The sequence below is a fragment of the Artemia sp. Qi Xiang Cuo genome, chromosome 16, assembly GCF_049724085.1.
Source record: "Artemia sp. Qi Xiang Cuo chromosome 16, ASM4972408v1, whole genome shotgun sequence".
Classification (NCBI taxonomy): Eukaryota; Metazoa; Arthropoda; class Branchiopoda; order Anostraca; family Artemiidae; genus Artemia; species Artemia sp. Qi Xiang Cuo.
In genome coordinates this window covers 54,386,206-54,405,750 of record NC_142809.1, presented here as the reverse complement: position 1 = coordinate 54,405,750, position 19,545 = coordinate 54,386,206, and the positions used below count along the sequence as shown (strand labels likewise).

Genomic DNA, 19,545 nt, shown 5'->3' with positions numbered 1-19,545 from the left:
TCCTTTCCCTAATTAATACATTTTAAATGGTCTTATCAACAGAGTCGTTTGGCATGTGCCTGCTACCCTTAAGGGTAAGGGTGTCTGATAAGGCAAGTGTGACATCACAACTAACTGGGTTTCATATACCATAAAGAAAGTCAGCATGGTTTGAAAATTAAATGGCTTAGGATTTAAATAGGATTTTGGAATATATTTTAATGAACAAGGTTAAAAGCAGAAGTTGTGTAAGGTAAGCAGTGATTTATATTTATGATAGTAATATAGGATGAAATATGAGTTAAAAACAACTAGTAATGTGCAGTAATTTACCATTATATAGAGGGTGGGGGATGAGTGGAGGTAGGTACTTCAAAGTACCTTCCCGGGACAAACCTTAGCATGTACATCCATCCCTGAAAGTTTCATTTTCCTAACCCAACTCCTTTCCAAGATAGCCAAAAGTAACTAAAGTAGAATTTTACCGGGGCCCCAAAGGCAGGGGCATCCCAAGGGGGGCAAGGGAGGGGTGTGCTGCCCCTCCAATGGTTTTGGCATTTGGTAAAATTTTCACTGAAGGCAAAAATTTCAGCTGAAAATTTGCAAAATTGCCTGAAATTTAACAAAATTATTGATTTATGTTGAAAGTTTGGCATAAATCAGGTAGCAATTTGGTAAAATTTACAAAGATTGAACCCCCCCCCCCCCCCATGAAATGAGTCTTGGGATGCCCCTGCCTAAAGGCATTTTACATGAATTATTAAAGAGCATAAAAAAGCATCAAATAATGTTTTCACTTTCATCCTAGCTAAATTAAATGACCCACTGCAAATTCACCATGAACTTTATCCCCCACCCCCCTAATGTGCATATATATACCCTGAATTGTTGACAGCAAAGTTTCAAATTGCAAAATTCAGCTCTATTTTTATTGACAGCATTTTAAAAACTTGAAGCAGTAGGAAAACAGTTTATATTTGAGTTGCCTAATGAATAAGGTTTGAATTTTTATAAATAAGTATTTTTGGAATATATTACTCTTGAACAACCTATATATAAATTAACACTGTTTTTAACCACTTATCAATAACTTAACTAGTGTTGATAACTTCTTTGTGTGGTTACAAAAATGAAATACCTTTGTAACCCCTTTAAGGGCTCAAGATGCAACTAGCCTCAGAAGCAATTATTGAATTATGAAAGAGCATAAAAAAAGGCATCAAATGATATTTTCACTTTAATCCTAGGTAAATTGTAGCACCACCTAGAAATTGAGCTAAAAAATCAAAATCAAGTATTTTATAGTAGGGATCAAGACATGGCTAATTGTAGAAAAAGCCAAGACAGATAGTCCAAGTGAGTGAGAGGCAAATCTGGGATAAGCCCTTTTTAGGATTGTATAAAAATGATGTTATTTCATTTGTTGATACCTCAATATACTGCATTGAGTAAAATGGTGTACCTACAATATCTTCCTTAAACAACAACAAACTTTCATTGCATCAAGTCATCTGGTAAGGAGTACTAGTGGACTCTATTAGCCAAATTAAAAGCCACTATGCACTGTCTTTGGTTGGGTTGGTAAATTTATAGTCTATTAAAATTTAAGGAGCTTAGACTATTTGGATGCTAGGTTATTTCCAAAATAGATTTCAGTCAGTTTCTTTGGGTTTGGCTACCTCCTTGAAAGTTGAAGGCTGCTAATAGTATCTAGTTGGGTAGTTGTCTTTGTCCTATCTCCTTCTGTTTGTTTATGAAGGATTTGTCCTTTCTTTTGCTTTTATTTCTGGTATTTCTTCTACAGTAACTGGCTCACCTACTGTTTCTACCTTGTCATTTCACAGCATGGTATCCAACAATATGCCTAGTTCTTTGGTTCTTGCATCCTCTTGGATTCCTACCTCTCAAGGAATGAAGTTCCTTAGTTCTAATTTTAATAGCCTCCTTAATAAACTTTCCTTTTGTATGTTAATGGCAGAAGTGGATGTTGCAGCAATTAGAGAAGTTGAACCTAAAACTCCTTGTCAGCCTTATCACCTGATAAAATCCAAATTAATGGTTACAAACTCTTTTCTTACCTGAATTCCCCACTTTGTCCCAGAGGAGTGTGTTTATATGTAAGAGATAGACTAAAGGTTAGGCTCATTCATTTTAATTCTCTTATGACTAATGGAATTGAGTCTGTTTGGATAAAAATAAACAATCAAACAATCTCAATTGTAGTGGGTGTTGTTTATAGAAGCCCCAGTGCCCCCTGTGTTTTAGACTCTGAATCTAATTTGGCTACTTTGTTATCACATGTGATGCATGGGTGTAGGGAGGGGGGCAGCTGCCCCCCCCCCTAGAACTTCAAATTTACGTTAGATATGGCTGAAAAAGCAGATGGTTTGGAAAAAGCAGTTGATAAAATTCCATCACACTATGGACTGCCCCCCCCCCCCCCTAGACAATATGCTGCCTACGCCCATGATGTTATTTCCAATTTTGCAAGTTATGATCTTGTCCTTCTGGGGGACTTAACCTTCCTGAAATCCAATGGATTGATGGATCTGGTTTTTGCACTAGATATTCTCCTTTTTGTAAGAGAAGTCCCTGCTCTGGATCCGGGATTTTCTTTATATTCATTCTCAATGTGTTTTGTTATGTGATGACTCCAGTTGCTGTATTCTTTCTTTGTCAAAGCATGTTTTGAGTGAAGTTCCTCAGGGTTGTGTTTTGGGTCCTACATGTTTTAATATCTACATCAATGATGTTCCTTCCACTATCAGCAGTAAACTAATGCTCCATGCTGATGAACTGAAGCTCATTGGATGAGCCTTGTCCTGTGAAGATCATACCCTTTTTTTAAAATAATCTTGGACTGCTTGATCAATGGGCTGAGGCTTGGCTACTAAATTTAATGTTGTCAAGTGCCATGTCATTCACCTTGGCAAAATGAACCATTGTCAATCTTATTGTCTCTCAGGTCATCCACTTTCCTGTGTAAATACTGAGCAAGATATTGGAATCACTATTGATAATGAATTAAAATTCAGCACTCATGCTAAGAAGTCTGATGCTTGTGCTAATTTAACCATGGAGCTGAATAAGCATACTCTTTCCACTTGTTCCCCTAAGTCATCAGTCTTCTGGATAAGGGACTTGTGTGTCCTAAGCTTGAAGTTGGAATGTCTTGCCTCCTCTTGTTTAAAAAGACATAAAAGTGCTTGAAGATGTTCAGAGACATGCCACCAAAGTGATTTGTATTCAGGATTCTTTAGTGACCAGGTGCACTGTGCACCTAGGATTATTTTGACAAAGTCTTTCCTAGTTTCTTATACTGTCCATATATTGAGCAATTTTCGTTTGTGGTTCTTTCAAAGTTGTACCCTCCCACCCACATGCTGTAAGCCCTCCCCAAACAAACTCTTGAGTACCAGTCTAACAAGCTTTATTTATCAAAATAAGAAGATCTAGAAACCTATAGCTACTACTAAATGGGCTTCCACAGTGCTTAATGAGTGGCTAGATTATCTGGGGTGATGCAAAGTTTGTACATGTAATTTGTCTAAGCTTCAAAATACTTTTTAGCCCAATTTAATACCAAATAAGACTGAGTATATTAACATAACAAAAAAACTGCTTTATGAAACAGATATGCATAGCTGGTGGTATTAGTGCATTCTGGTTCTCATAAATATTGTTATATCAATGACTTGCCATGTGGTGTTAGGAATTTGACCTTAAAAATGTTTGCAGATGATGTGAAAGTTTACAGGTCAGTCATGAATGAACTTGAGATTTCTTTACTTCAAGAGGATTTGGAAGTTAAATTGGGCTAAAAAGTGTTTTGAAGCATAGACAAATTACATGTACAAACTTTGCATCACCCAAGATAATCTAGCCACTCATTAAGCACTGTGGAAGCCCATTTAGAAGTAGCTATAGGTTTCTAGGTTTTCTTATTTTGATAAATAAAGCTTGTTAGACAGGTACTCAAGAGTTTGTTTGGGGAGGGCAGACAATGTCTTGGTGGGAGGGTACAACTTTGAAAGAACCACACACGAAAATTGCTCAATATATGGACATTAGAAGAAACTAGGAAAGACTGTCAAGATAATCCTGGCGAGTGAACTGGATAACCTTTATTTCCTAATACATTAGGGTTGTCAAAACTTAGCAGAGAGATTAAGAAACTAAAATTCAGAGTCAGATATTTTGCTCCTAAAATGCTTTTTGCCACAATTAAGAACTGTTAGCACCATCAGCCAGTAAGGTAATGCTATCAACTGCTGCTTGTATATGCAGCAGTATCCACTTGTAGGCACTGTTGCTTGTATGCTACCAACATTCCTGATGTTTAAAGACATGTAATAATAATAATGATTCATTATTGTATTTATTTTTTATTTAACACATTATGTTAATTGCCCAAATATCCCATTTCTATGTAGGCTATAGTGTTTTTCTACATGTCAAGCAATACCAATAATTAGATCCAATTTTCAGTTGTATTTTGTAGTCAGGGGTGCCATTGGGGAAGAGCCATAGTCCCCCTAAAGTTAAAACTAGGCCCAGGTCACAGAAAGGAGAAGTGTGATAAAAATGGAGAGATAAAACTAATGGAGAGAAGTTTGATAAAAATTAAGATAGCATCAAAGTATTTATTTTTGTTGTCTTAACACTTGGTTTAAGATTTTCTCCTTTCCCTCTAAAAGTAAACTCAAATTTTACATATGTTAGGATGATCAGAGTTCTTTAAAACAGGAGAGCTAAATGCCTAAAAAAAAAGAATGCTTAAGCCACAATCTTCCTTTCCTTGTTACAAACCTTAGGGAGAAATTCCCTGTGTGTGAAGGTATGCTGTTAAGTATCCTCAGGACATCAGTAATTAGTGCCCAATTCGGGCAAAGATTCTCCTTAAAGTTAATGCAAATAATTAATCTCTTAAGGCTGTGAATGAATTGAGTATATTGGCTTAAAAATACAAAGTTTTAATGTTTTTTTTATCCTGTCTTTTTTTCCAAATTCTTTGCTTCTTAAATTATATATTTCAGGTTAAGCCCTGGATTTCAATATAATCTACCACCTGGTAATTTTGAAATCAATGGCGGAGGAAGAGCTGCCCCTCCTGTTCCTCCAAGGGTTTACCAGCCTTCTGTAACAAACCAATATAGCTCAGTCTCGAATTATGGATACCCTTCAAATCAGTATGGAAGCTATTCAAGTCCATATTCTTCTGGAATGTATGGCTATGACTACAGACCTCAATATGGGAGCTATGGAGGGTATGGTGCCTATGGGGGGTATGGTCTTCAACAAGACCAGGGGAATCGATTTATCATGTCAGCTGAGGAGAGCTCAAGAGCTGCCTTCCAATCCATTGAATCAATTGTTAGAGCATTTTCATCAGTTAGTATGATGCTTGATTCTACTCTTGGAGCTGTTTATAGCACTTTCAGAGCAGTTCTTGGTGTTGCTGAAAATTTTCAGAGGATGAAAAATAATTTCACAGCTGTTCTGTCAGCTTTGGCAATTATGAAGACATTCAAGTGGTTCTTAAGAAAGATGCTTTACTACATTGGTAAGTTTATTTCTGTTGAGTATTACTGAGTAACTTACTGAGTGTACTCATACAGCTTAAATATGATAGTGGATATTAGGTTATTTCCCAGGGAGGGGTATGAAATGCAGAAAAAGTGCATTTTTAGGTCACTGGTTTTCGTTCTAATACCTTGCTCCAGTATTATCCTAGGTGTGGTTATTACTATAGGTGTACATAGTCAAAACATAAGAAAGCCATTATTAACTTTTCTCTGGGGAGATGGGGACATACACATTATGAATAAATATTATTAGGAGATGAAATATGTTGATTTTGTCATTCTCTTTCTGAAACAAGACTAGGAGAATCGATTTATCATATCAGCTGAAGAGAGCTCAAGAACTGCCTTCCATGCATTGAATCAATTGTTAGTGCATTATCATCAGTTAGTATCATGCTTGATTCTACTCTAGAAGCTGTTTATAGCACTTTCAGAGCAGTTCTTGGTGTTGCTGTAAATTTTCAGAGGACGAAAAATAGTTTCACAGCTGTTGATTTTGTCATTCTTTCTGGATCTTTCTGAATATTAATTAGAAAATGTTTTCCACAAAATAAGTTTTTCAAAGAAAAGTAAAGAACTCCATTAAGCAACAAATGAGCAAAAATAAAATCAAATAATCTACCAAGCGTCAAAATACCACAATCAGCATCAATAAATAAATGAAACCCAAAACGAACAGAAATTACAATAAATAACCCAGTCAAACTAAAAAAGAGCAGAAATAAGCATAAGTTGGGCTCAAAACCCCTATGCCTTCCCAAGGCCAGAACAAAATCTGCACTTTACTGAAAAAATATAAATGAATGTGCATTGTCAGTTTAATATACATATACTGATATTTAGTAATCAAAATATTAATACTATTTGATTTATTAAAGTTATAAAAGTAAAAACATTTGTATTTTTTTCAGTAAAGTGCAAATTATGTTCTGGCCTTGGGAGGGCATAGGGTTTTTGAGCACAACTTATGTTAATTTCTGCTCGTTTTGAGTTTGACTCGGTTATTTTTTGTAATTTCTGTTCGTTTTGTGTTTCATTTATTTATCGATGCTGATTTGTGGTAGTTTCGAGCTTGGTAGATTATTTGAGTTGATTTTTGCCCAGTGTTGGTTTAATGGAGTTATTTACTTTTCTTTGAAAAACTTATTTTGTGGAAAAGTTTTTTTTAATTAATTTCTGTTCGTTGTATATTGACATAGTCTTTTCAAGGAAAAAAAAATAATAATACTTTAAATCCTTTCGTTTTTTAAGACTGTATAGTTTAGCCTGCTATTTGTATGCTGGAGAAAAATTTTCAGCAATTTTTAAAAACATACACCCTTTTAAAAATCTTTTTAAGAAAAATTTAGTTGACCATGGAAAACTTGATACCATTCACAAAAAAATCTGTTTACTTTCTTTGATAGCTTGGATACACTTATGCTATTTTGATTTGGTTAAATTTTAAGAGCAGAAGTAGCCCTGGAAGTTTGAACATAATACCCTCAGTCACTATTGGGATACTGCTGAGATGCCTTATTGGGAATTAGCATTATCACAGTGCATTTTAATTTAATCGTAAGGCAACATTTAGTTTTTAAACATAATGGGCGAATGGGAGGGTGGGAGTGGAAGGGGGACTAGTTGCCCTCCAATCACTTTTGACTATTAAAAAGGGCATCAGCCCTTTCTATTTTCAATCAAATGAGCCCTTTTCGAAGTTCCTACGACAACTCCTTCGATACGAAGTGCCCTGGTCTAAACAACAAGAACAAATATGCATCATACTCCAATAGATCTTTGCTTTAAAAATGCCAAGCCTTACAATCGCTTTCGTCTATTAAAAAGGGCATTCGGTCTTCGACTATCCGTTAAATAAGTCTTTTTTGAAGTGACAACGCTTTCTATAAACAGCTTATAGTCCCCCAGATCATAAATTACAGCTCTTACCATAAGAGCCATTAGGGTGGTTGTCATTCTCTAAGACTGAATTTCCAGGACTTTCAACTACTTTGGACAACAAGCCTATCTCAAAATTTTGATTGGATGTGTTTGGAAAAATTGTGGGCTTGAGAGGGGTGGTAATCACTCTCCAATCACTTTCAACTATTAAAAATGGCCCTAGCTCTTTCAATTTCCAATCAAATGAGCCCTTTTGAAGTTTCTATGACAATACTTTTAATAAAAATCTTATATGCCCCCAGGGCATAACTTAAAACCCTTTCTCTGAGTGCTGGGGGGGGGATGTCATTCTTAAAGACCTAATTTCCAGAGCTTTCTACTACAATGAACAAAATGCCTATCTGAAAGTCTTGATTGGATGTGTTTGGAGGAATGGTGGGTGTGAGAGGGGGCTCCACTCACTTTAGACAATTACAAAGGGCACTAGCCCTCTCAATTTCCAATTGAATGAGCCCCTTTTGAAGTTTTACAACTACTCTATTTATAAAAACCTTATATGTCCGCAGGGTAAAACTTACAACCTTTGCCCTGGGGGCTCTGGAGGGTTTGTCATCCTTAAATACATATTTCCAGAACTTTCAACTACGTTGAACAAATTGGATATCTCTAAACTTACAACCCTTGCACTGAGGGCTCTGAGGGGGGTTATCATCCTAAAAGACCTAATTTCAAGAGCTTTCAACTATGTTGAACAAAATGGATGTCTCAAAATTTTGATTGGATGTGTTTGGGAAAATGGTGGGCGTGAGAGGGGCGTTAGTCGTTCTCCAAGCACTTTAACTATTAAAAAAGGCACTATCCCTTTCAATTTCCAATCGAATGAGCTTTTTTTGAAGTTTCTACGGCAACGCCTTCTATAAAAACCTTATATGCCCTTAGGGCATAACTTAAAACACTTGCCCCGAGGGTTGTTGGGGAGTGTCCTCCTCAAAAAGATATTTTCTATCTGTAAATCAACTACGCTGAACAAAATGGCTATCTCAAAATTTTGCTTGGTTGTTTGTGGGGCAATGATGGGCGGGGGGGGGGGGCTAGTTGCCCTCCAATCCCTTTCGACTATTAAAAAGGGCACTAGCCACTCCAATTTCCAATCGAATGAGCCCTTTTTAAAGTTTCTACGACAACTCCTCCGATACGAAGTGCCAGGGTATGGACAAGAAAAAAGAAAACTAAATAATACATTGTGCCCACATCGTTCTTTACTTAGGCAGCGCTATTGTGCCGCCTATGATTTTTTGGTATTACTATAAGATGTGTAATACTATAAGAATTTATTGGTAATAAGATACATTAAAAAATAGAATGTGTATTGACTGTAACATTGAAAGGCTTTTTACAAGTATTTAGAAGATTAAAAGTACTGTTATGACCAAGTTAAAACATGTTCCAGAAAATTTTTCTGGAAGTTTTTTTTTAGAATAGAATAGAATAAGGCTTTATTTTTAAAGTTTTCACAAGCGTTAAATTGCCAAATATAAGTTCGTGTCACAAAAAAAGAACGTAAAGTAACCAACAACTATCACAATCAAATCAATGAAATTATAATCAGGGACACCAAAATATTAAGAAATATAAACAAATTAAAAATATAAAAAAATAAAAAAATACTAAAGTAGCTAAAATAATGTCATTTTTTACTGCATTCCTTTGCTTTTTCAGAACCTATGATAGGTGGCTGCATTGGGATGCAGCCATCTATCAGATTCTTTGGGATGATTAAAAATACGTATGTTAGAATATCACGCAATATTGAGAAATTATGTCACTTACAAATTCTCCTCTACATCCATGCTCCCTCTGCACGTCTGCTTTTAAAGCTTTATAAAAAAAATCCCATTTATTTTATTTTTTAAACAGATCTTTTGGATTTTAATTTTAACAATTTGCTTGATAATTTTTATGCTTCATTGGGTAAAAAAAAAATTCTTCAGAAATAAAAGCGTTCTGATGTTTTTAAGTTGTAACAATAAAATAAGGCCTGTTGTAACAAAATAACTAGAATATAATTTTGATTACTGTTTATGGTTAGTTCTCAGAGCTGAAAAGGGAAAGGAAGAAAAACACTGAAAACTTCAAAATGTCAACATTGAAACAAGGGATGAATAAAAGGTAAAAAAAAGGAAGACCGAAAACCAAGAAAGGTTCAATTTCCTGTAACTAAAATTGAAGCCAGTAATATCTGGTAAACCAAAAGGTCCAAAAACTGAAACCAAAAGGAAACTTTATTTTCCTATTATTGGTTTTCTCCAATGCTGGGATATCACTGATGAAATGGGTAGAATAAAAGGCTACACTAGCTATTTCAACACTCGCCGTGATAGGGGTTTGAGTAGAAAAGGTGGTGGCGTTGGTATCTATATTCGTAATGACATTTCATCTGAGCTGTTAAATATACCAACCGATTCGTGTCATGAAGTTGTCTGGGTAGAGTGCAAGCCATCCAAACTATCAAAAAAGTTCTCATGTTTGATAATTGCATCTGTGTATTACCCAGAGAGTGCAAAAAATAGGAAAGAGCTTATCAGCTACTTACAGACCTACATCGATAAACTTCGTCGTACCCATGCCTATCCTGGCTTCATAATAGCTGGCGATTTTAACCAGACGAACAGACAATGGGTATCTAGTGTCCTTGATCTGAAGCAGGTAGTTACCATTGCTACGCACCAGAGTGGCAGTACTCTAGACCTAATTTTTACAAACATGAGAGACAATTATTACTCCCCTCGGTCGTTAGGTCCTCTCCACAGCTCAGATCATTATGTAATTCTCTGGCAAGCCAAAAATAACCAACCGAAGCCAAAGAGAACCAAAGTGACTATTCGTCCGCTTAACTCTCAATCAATCTGTGATTTCGGTCGGTGGATCGGGACTTACTGCTTCGACGACCTGTGTTCTATAGTAAACCTGAATAGCAAAGTTCAGCAGTTTAACTCTCTTCTGTTAGAGATGTTTCACAAGTTTTTTCCCACTAGAGTTGTAGTGGTAAGTGAGTCCGATAAGCCATGGATCACAAGCGACCTCAAACAAATGATCAAGATGAGGTGCAAGCTGCACAGTTCCGGACAAATAGCCGCGGCGGCGAAACTTAGAAATCGTTTCAAGCGAAGAAATTATGTTCGGGAAAAGGTAGTACCCCTTCTCCAAAGTAGCAGTCGGAAGTGGCATTCCACAGTGAAACAAATGACTGGCAAGTCAGTTAACAGTGAGCTAAATACCCAAGCCTGACGGATCTCAAATGAGCGCTTCAGACGTAAACGAGTTCTTTGCTGGCATTTGTACCACCTACCCCTCAATTACAGAGGCCTAATTGGTTGATCTCTTAGTTTGTGAAACTGACGAAATAAAACAGTTTACCGAATTTGCTGTTTTTAAAGAACTTAAAAAACTAAAACCGAATTGCTCTTCCTACCCTGGTGAGTTGCCGGTCAAACTTATTCGCGAATATGCCTTGTTTTTAGCAAAACCATTGGCATCGATCATCAATCAGGGCTTCAGTGAACAAACCTTTCCCGATGCTTGGAAGCGAGCATATGTTCGCGTAATACCCAAAGTTAAAGGACCTAAGACATGTGATCAGTTAAGACCTATTTCGATCACACCGAACTTTGCTAAAGTTGCAGAATCTTTCATATATCGTGAACTTCTCACGGACATTTCATCGTCACTTGACTCTTTCCAGTATGGTTGCTTGAAGGGATGCAGCACGTCTGTTTATTTAGTACGGCTTTATCACCTAGTAGTTGAATGGTTGTAGTTTGGAAGCTCGTTTGTAGATTTCCTTCTGGTTGACTACCGAAAGGCATTTGATTTGATTAAGCACCCTCTTGCCGCCCAGAATCTCAAGTCAATGGGTGCCCGTAAGCACATCCTCCAATTAGTAATCGATTTCTTACGTCACAGGTATCAAAAAGTGTACGTCCTTTTTCCCGGTGATATTGAATCGGAATGGGTTGAAATTACATGTGGCGCCCCGCAAGGTACCAAATTAGCAGCTCTTCGTTTTCTGGCTGTTATCAACTATGTACTTTCTGACTTTGACGATCGTTTTAAATTCGACGATGATTTGTCTGCGCTTCTTAAACACCACATAAAGGATTCGCAAGCTGTAGCCCAGTTTGATCCAAATTTTTTCGATCAGTTTAAATCACAGTGTACTGCGAACAGTCTTCAAATTAATGAGAATAAATCAAAGGTTTTGAGGTTCAACCCACTTAAACACGATTTTACCTGCCCCGCGACTTTGTTCCCTTCTGCTTCGTGTGCGACTATCTTGGGCGTCACCTTTAGTGTGGACTGCTCGTTCTCTATTCATGTACAAGAGCTGGTTAAGAAGGGACATTATGCTATGCGGACACTGGTGGCGATGCGCCGCCTAGGTTTTCCAGTGTATCAGCTGAAAACAGCGTACCTCACTTTTATTCGACCCATCTTTGAATATGCGTGTCCCGTCTGGGGCCCACAAGTTCATCACATAGATTACTTAAGTGATGATTTGGAGGGGATCCAGAAACGAGCTGTAAAGATCATTCTTTGCGACAAATATGTAGATTACAGCTCCGCTCTGAAGTCGCTTGAAATACCAAGCCTTCGCGATCGCCATTTTCAGCTGATGATTCGTTTTGGCCAGTTTTTATTGTCTAGTCCTGTACATAGGACAATATTACCACCTAAAATGCCTGTCCGCGCAAATACCAGAAGCAAAAGCAAACTTATGCCCGTCTCGTGCCGCACAAACAGACTTAGTAACTCCTTTGTTCCATTTTTTACAAGTGCATTTAATAAAATGTAGAGAAGTGTTTTTATGTAAAAAAGTTTTCATGTAAAAAACAGAGCCTTTTAGTGCATTTTTTTAATGTGTCTATGACAGCTGTTTTTAATTAAAATGATTCTATGATTCTTCTATAAATATTTTGTTGTAGGCTTAGCAAAGGAGAACCCGACAAGGGAGGCATGGACTTCAGCCATGGAACAAATTGGAGGTCGATCAGTGTTGACAGAAAGTGATATCAAGAAAACAAAGTCATCTTGGCCTATATTGATGTACCTTGCAATCGTTTCCTCTGCTCCATATGTAATGTGGAAAATATTATCAAGTTTAACCCATTCAGACCCTCTAGAAGGTTAGTTCCGTTTCTAAATTATTTCTTACTTTATTTTCTTAAAAGTTTTTTAAGGTATGTTCAATGTCATCTATCACTGATGATTCCCTTTTTAAAGTTGGCCTACTGTCGATTGGTTTACTCCAAAGGCCTACTTGTGGTAATATAGAAAATTAAAACTATTGTTTTATCTAGAGGATTAAACACTTGATTTTGACAAGAATATTGTTTAGACAAAGACCAAATCTAAGAATAAAAACAATAGAAGAGAAACGGATCCTTTGATGATTGTTTTTGAAATATAATGACTTCCACGAATTTAAAGCTGAACATTTGTGAAAATTTAACTTAATTTTTTTAGCCTATTTTTGTCAATATAGAAAACTAAAAATAACCGTTATAACCCGTTTACGGCGGGGTTGCTATGGGGCTGTTTCTATTTTTTATAGACCCTAATTTTTTCCATAAAGGCATTGTTGAGACAAAGTATAAAAACGTTTCTAGGGAGAAAAAATGATCCTCTGACAATTTTTTGGGAAGGTTCATGGTTTTCACAAATTATAACGCTGAAGTTTGTCAAAATGTAAATAATAAGTTTGCACAAGCATTAGAAAGGCAAACGTTTCCAACGGTCTGACTTTAGAATACAAGAAGTTGAAAATCGTTTCATCTAGAATTTTTGTGTCGGAGAAGGAGGAAAGATATATGGTATATGACCGCTTTGAGAACGACGTTGTTTAGGACGAAGGCAAAATATAAAGAACATTCTTAGGAAAGGGAAGAATCCTCTGATGTTTGGAAAATTTTTAAAGTTGCTCGTAAGATGTAAAAAAAATTGCTAATCTTAAACTAAATTAAACAAATTTTGCCAAAATTTAAAGGTTAAATTTTGCCATAAAGCAATTCTGAGGGCCGACTTATAAAGCTGAAAACTGTTACGGTTTTACGGTTCGATTGGGATGGCGTTGGCTAGGCTTTAAATTTTGTCTAATCTAATTCCAAAGGTCTAATTTTTGCAGTATAGAAAGTTGAAAACCATTGCTGTATCTAGACTACTTCGAGGCTTAGTGAGATGGAGTAAGCGGTATAGGATCCCTTTTCACAAGGAGATTTTTTAGACAAGGGAAAACTAAAGAACTTCCCCTGGAGAGAGAAAGATCCTTTGACTGATTTTTAGGAAAATTTCCAAAAGTACGATATTATTTTGTTGAAGTTAAAAAAAAAACTTTCTGAATTTGAAGTGAGTTAAAATTTAAACGTTAAGTTTTGCAAAAATCTAATCCCCAGGGCTCACTTTTGGATATATAGAAGTCTGAAAAGTATTGGTGTATCTAGACACTTCTAAGGCTATGTGGGAGGGAGTGCAGGCTCTATTTCACAAGAACATTGTGTATCTAGACACTTCGACGGCTATGTAAGAGGGAGTGCAGGCTCTATTTCACAAGAACATAGAAAAAACGAGATGTAAGCAACACTCTTTGAAAATATGAGTACTGGCAATTTTGAAAATTTAAACTTCTCAATAAATTTTAGGTGACAAATCTTGGGCAACTGGTGAGACAGAAACCTACCTCGCAGTTGCTGAATTCAGCTTCACGCCTGCTTCAGACAAAGAAATCAGCTTTTCTGCAGGACAGCAGTTAACTCTTGCACCAAAAGAGCTGCAACCTCGTGTACGTGGCTGGATTTTGGCTTCAGCCGATGGGGTAAAAACTGGTTTAGTTCCAGCTAATTACATCCGCATCTTAGGCAAGCAACCACCCCGGAGGAAAAACCAGGGCGTTTTGATTACAAAACCACAGACAATCTGTGCCACTAAACTTCCTGATGGAGGTAATAAAAAACGTGTCACCTTTTCTGACACCGTGAAACAACACATTGATGAAATCAATTCTTGCGATTCCGTGATAGACAGTAAGGAAGAGGAAGTTTGTTAATGGGAAAGTCAATCGTCTTTTTTGTTTAATGAAAATAGTACATCTATATGAGAAATACGCTGCCTTTGTGTACTTTGCTGATTGGAATACGTGATGATTTCTAAGTGAAAATAATGACATTGTTGCCAGAGGTTATATATAATAATATGATAAAATAAGAAAAGATTACCTGCCACCCATTGTCGATGTTCTGTACTACATTGGCATTTTAGCAAACTAGGGATATTAGTGGAGACCAAAGTGAAAAGGAACCACAGCTCGGGAAATTTCTTTTTAAGAATGTTTTTATACATTTTGTGCGGTCCGTAGATATTATAGCTTTATAGTCTATATAGCTTACAGACTTACAGGGAAATAATTTCCATTTTTGGATTCTTTGTATTTTAATAAAACTTATTTTCGCCACCTGATGTGCATCTCCGAGCGCCACGTGTGGCACAGTCCGTGCAACGCTTTGCACAATTCCTTCAACTCTTTGCACAGTTCTGCCACGCTTGGAACACTTTCGCTACGTTTGTTACGCATCACCTGGTGTACGTGATTTCTGAGAATTGGTGCCCCCTCAGCTTATGCGTTTCTCATCATCACCAAACGGAGATTTTCTCAAGACAAACCAATATTTAAGAGTATCTGGCTAAATAAGCAATATCTATTCTCAGTGAAATGGAAGAAATACTCAACAAAAACAATAAAAAATAGCTCACAATAAAAAAAATCCTTAATAAGAATACAATTCAAACTAAAAACCAAAATTAGGATTGCATTAGTCATTGTTTCACAGAAGTTCACTTAATACTGATAAAAAAGGACAATAATCACTTTTATTAGGCTATGCTGACCTCACATAAAGTGCTGAGAATAATATTTTACGCCCCGATATTATGTATATCAACGCTTATAGAATTTTGGTCTGTAAGAATTAAAACCAGTGCTTTTAGTATCCTTGAATTTTTCTGGTTTTTTCAAATCCCCCTCCCCCTCCCAAAAAAAATGATCTCTGAAATGCCCTCGATAATTAACATTAGCAAAAATTAACGACCTGAATTTCGTGTTACCGTTCGTGTATTTACCAGCCATAATTTTCGAAGAGATTTCGGAGGACCAAATTTTTTTTAGGGAAATTTGAGAAGTCCCAAAATCTCAGGGATAGTAGAAACACTGATTCAAACTCAAATTCGTTCAGGGAGAGGATTTTAGAAATTTTGTTAAGGAGCATGAATAGATAAATCGAGAAAAATCAAATTTCTGAAAATGTGACATAAGTAGGTTTGGCATACATTACCCAAACAGTTTTGCTTTCATTGATAAGTAACTTGTATCAAGCAAATAGCTCAAAATATATGTGATGTACAAGAATTAAAACCATATTAATCAAACAAACTGCCAAAACTAATTTCATCCTACCATTGATATGACAGGTCGAAATGAACTGACAGAATGACATATCAGTGGTAATGATGTGACTGATGAGCGGTAATTATTTTTATTAGGTTATGAAGACCTCATGTAAAGTAATGACAATAATATTTTAAGCCCCTTAATATGTATATGGGCGTTCATAGAACTTTGATCTGGAAAAATTAAAACCAGTGCTTTCAGCATCCTTGAAGTGTTTCCCAAAATTACACCCGCCAAAAAAAAGTATGCAAAACATCCCCGATAATTAACGTTAGCAATAATTAACGACGTGTATTTCGTGTTAACGTTCGTGTATTTACGAACCATAATTTTCCGAGAGATTTTGGAGGAATTAATTTTCTTCAAGGGAAATTTGGGAAAGTCTCAAAACAGGAAGGGTAGTAGAAACACTAATTTAAACGTAACTTCCTTCTGAGAGGGGCTTTTATAAACTATTTTTGTAATTTTGTTAAAGAGCATGAATAGATAAAATCGTTAAAAATCAAAGTTTTGAAAATGTAACATAAGTAGATTAGGCACACATTACCCAAGCAGTTTTTGCTTTCATGAATAAGTAACTTGTATCTAGCAAATGGCCTAAAAATATGTGTAATGTACAAGAATAAAACTAAACCATATAAATCAAACAAACTGCCAAAACTAATTTCATCCTACCATTGATGTGACAGGTCGAAATGAAATGACAAAATGGCAGGTTAGTGGTATAATATGACAGGAACTGATACAATTCTTCAGTGTATTTTTCTTGTAGAAACGAAATGTGCTATGAAACGGTGGGGTTCATTTATCTTTAGAAACTTTTCTGCTATGGAATTTATGCTACAGAAAGAGAGAGAAGGGGGGGGGGGATAAAGAGGTGAATACATTAATATACAAGACACAAGTTTACATAATTCTACCTAAACACAATTTATATCAATAAAATTTTCTATGTTAAAAAATTTATGCTGTACTAATACAATTTGTATAATTCTCAAATAGAATTTATATATAGATTTATAGAAACAAAATCAAAAATATGTTTTAGAACCGAAAATATTATTTTTTTAAACAAAAGATAACAAGGAAATTTGTGAAGACAAGGAATACAGCCTAACCGATGTTTTGGCTATATATGCAACAGTCGTTAGTGAAATACATATAAAACAAATAGAAAGAAGGCAAATTTATTGAAAAAATTTCATGGATAAAATAAAATTTTTAAACTAAAATCATATAATAAATATTGCAAAAGTTCTCAGTGTCCTCAGCTCACATAGATTCAGCAAAAACTGGCAAAAAGAATGAATTATTGATCCATGCTGTTTTAATCGACTAAAACTTGTAACAATTCCTTATTGCAATAAGTAATTATCGCTGAGACGCTTTTAACAAAATTTTTTGATTTAAGTCTAAAAATTTTTATTTTATCGATATTTTTTTAGTAATTTTTTTTTTTTTATATGGTATTTCTCCGATGACGGCTGTTGCATATATAGCCGAAATATCCGCTTAGTTTGTTTTCACTGTCTTGAAAAATTTCCTCATTATCTTCTCTTTTTTTATGATGGGAACGTAGTGTTGTTACTGAGGGTCGAAAAATAAATCAACTTATTTTCAAACTTAGAAACTCTAAAAGTATTATCTATCCAATCAGGTGTTTTCTTTCCTTTTTATTTTCTGGCTTTCAGTCAGAAAATTTCAAACCTTCAGGCCGGGTATTGCTAGGGGAGATCCTGTACCCCTAGTTTTTAGAATAGTTGAAAAGCCTGGAATTGAGGGAATTTCACTTGAAATGGGTCAGTTTGACGCCTTTTATCGACTAGAATTTCTTGAAGTAGCGTTCCAGCTAGAACAACACATAAGTTGAGTGAATATGTTGGAGCTTTTCTGTAATGCTACTTGTGTGTATTTCTCAGTATGTGCATCATTTATTTTACTAAATTTTGTTATTATTGCTAAATTAATTGCTAAAATTGTTTTCAAAAGTGAGGTTCTTCATAAAGTTCTGTAAGTTTAAAAACAAGTGAAATGATTGGGTACATTTATAGGATTACAATTTATTGGATGATATAGGATTACAGTTCAGGTTGACCATTTGGTTCTATTTATGTTACTATCAACTTCTATTATTTTTATATTGACATTTGGTAGCTTTATACGGCATTTGGTGGCTTTCGTCAGGGGTATAACATGTAGGGTTGGTGGTTCGTCATACGGTTCTATTTGTATCACTATTAATTTCTGTATATATATTAGCATTTGGTAACTGTATAAAATGGCTGCATTTATTCTTTTGTTGTTTCTGGGTACAGTTTAATTGATCGACTTTCTTTATTAATTTGAATTTGGGGATTTCGCTTATAGGTATATTTTGCCAACCGTTTTAGTGTTATGCGTAAGAACGTGTATGTATATGGTTTAATAGCTTTGAAATACAATATTATTATTATGCTGTTGGTATTAATTTGATTTTTTCTCGTGAATACCTAGCCTAATTGTCTTCCTTTTATGGGAGTTATTATTAATCTGAAATAAAATAAACTACGTAGTTAACTTTTCTTCGTGTCTGTTTTGAGAATATTTTTCAAGTATTCAAAAATACGAGAAACAAAAGAAAAGAAGCAGTTATATCATGCTTAAGACCTGGGAACAAGGATGCGACTAAAAGAATGCCTATCCCACCCCTTTGGAAACTAAAAAAGGAACATACCCGGATGAAATTTTTTCCGTCTCCCCCCCCCCTGGGAAAACGTGTAAGGACACCATTGCTCTGTGAGTAAAGGCTATGCTGGATTAGCGGTCCCGACCCTAGTTACCCTCGCATACTCGTGGTGATTCGTTAAAAAATTCAGCATATAGCTGCATTATTTTATTTGACAAATCCACAATGTTTTTTTCATGATCTAAAAGAGGTGAAAAGATCAAAGAAAGAAGTGAATTGTACATGGTGGCTGGGGCCATTCTGAGAGGGGGGGGGTAGTATTGCTCCTCACTTTAAAATATGCAAGTTAGTGTTAGGGTAAGGTATACATGTTAGTTAGAAGTTCCACCTATTTTTGATATATTATTTTTACAAAGAAGAAATTTTCAAAACATATTCCATAAGCTCAGTGATGCTCTGATCTTTTAGACGACTTAGGAGGAGGGGGGGGAGGTAGCCCTACTCCTGTTTGTTAAAATTTAAATTTGTTTTAAGTTTGATTTATTGTATGACTTTATTTCTGCTCGACTTTGATTTCTATATAGCTCTTTACTTTTCTCTGAAGAACCTTATTTTGAGAAAATGTTTTTCATAAATTACTTCATGTGAGTTTCTAATTAATATACTTTCTTTTATTGGTTGATAATAATGATAATATTTGCAGTTTTTTTTACAGTTGATCGGCTTAAGATTTTTTCGACTTTGGCTTGCTTTTTAAATTTAGGACATAATTAGAATATTTAATCCAAAACTTGAATAACAAATATCCTGTGTAACAAATTTTAATAACAGTTTTCCTAAAAAAAAATGGGTGGATGTGGGAGAGGGGAGTGTTGATCCAATGTATTGAAAATCTGATTTTAGCCTCTTGCAAGGCTGAAGTCATCCTGACATTCACC

General features: G+C 35.5%; 1 protein-coding gene across 2 annotated transcripts in view; it reads left to right on the top strand.

Annotated features, from left to right (window-relative positions):
• Positions 1 to 18,485, top strand: part of Pex13 (peroxisomal biogenesis factor 13) — a 36,179-nt gene extending 17,694 nt beyond the window's left edge. For both annotated transcript variants that reach the window (XM_089102107.1, XM_089102108.1), the window contains exons 2-4: positions 5,016 to 5,542; positions 12,428 to 12,628; positions 14,141 to 18,485. In XM_089102107.1, the coding sequence (XP_088958233.1) occupies positions 5,016 to 5,542; positions 12,428 to 12,628; positions 14,141 to 14,544 (1,132 nt within the window). In that variant the 3' untranslated portion in view covers positions 14,545 to 18,485. The remainder of the gene's footprint in view (positions 1 to 5,015; positions 5,543 to 12,427; positions 12,629 to 14,140) is intronic.
• Positions 18,486 to 19,545: the final 1,060 nt, after the last annotated feature.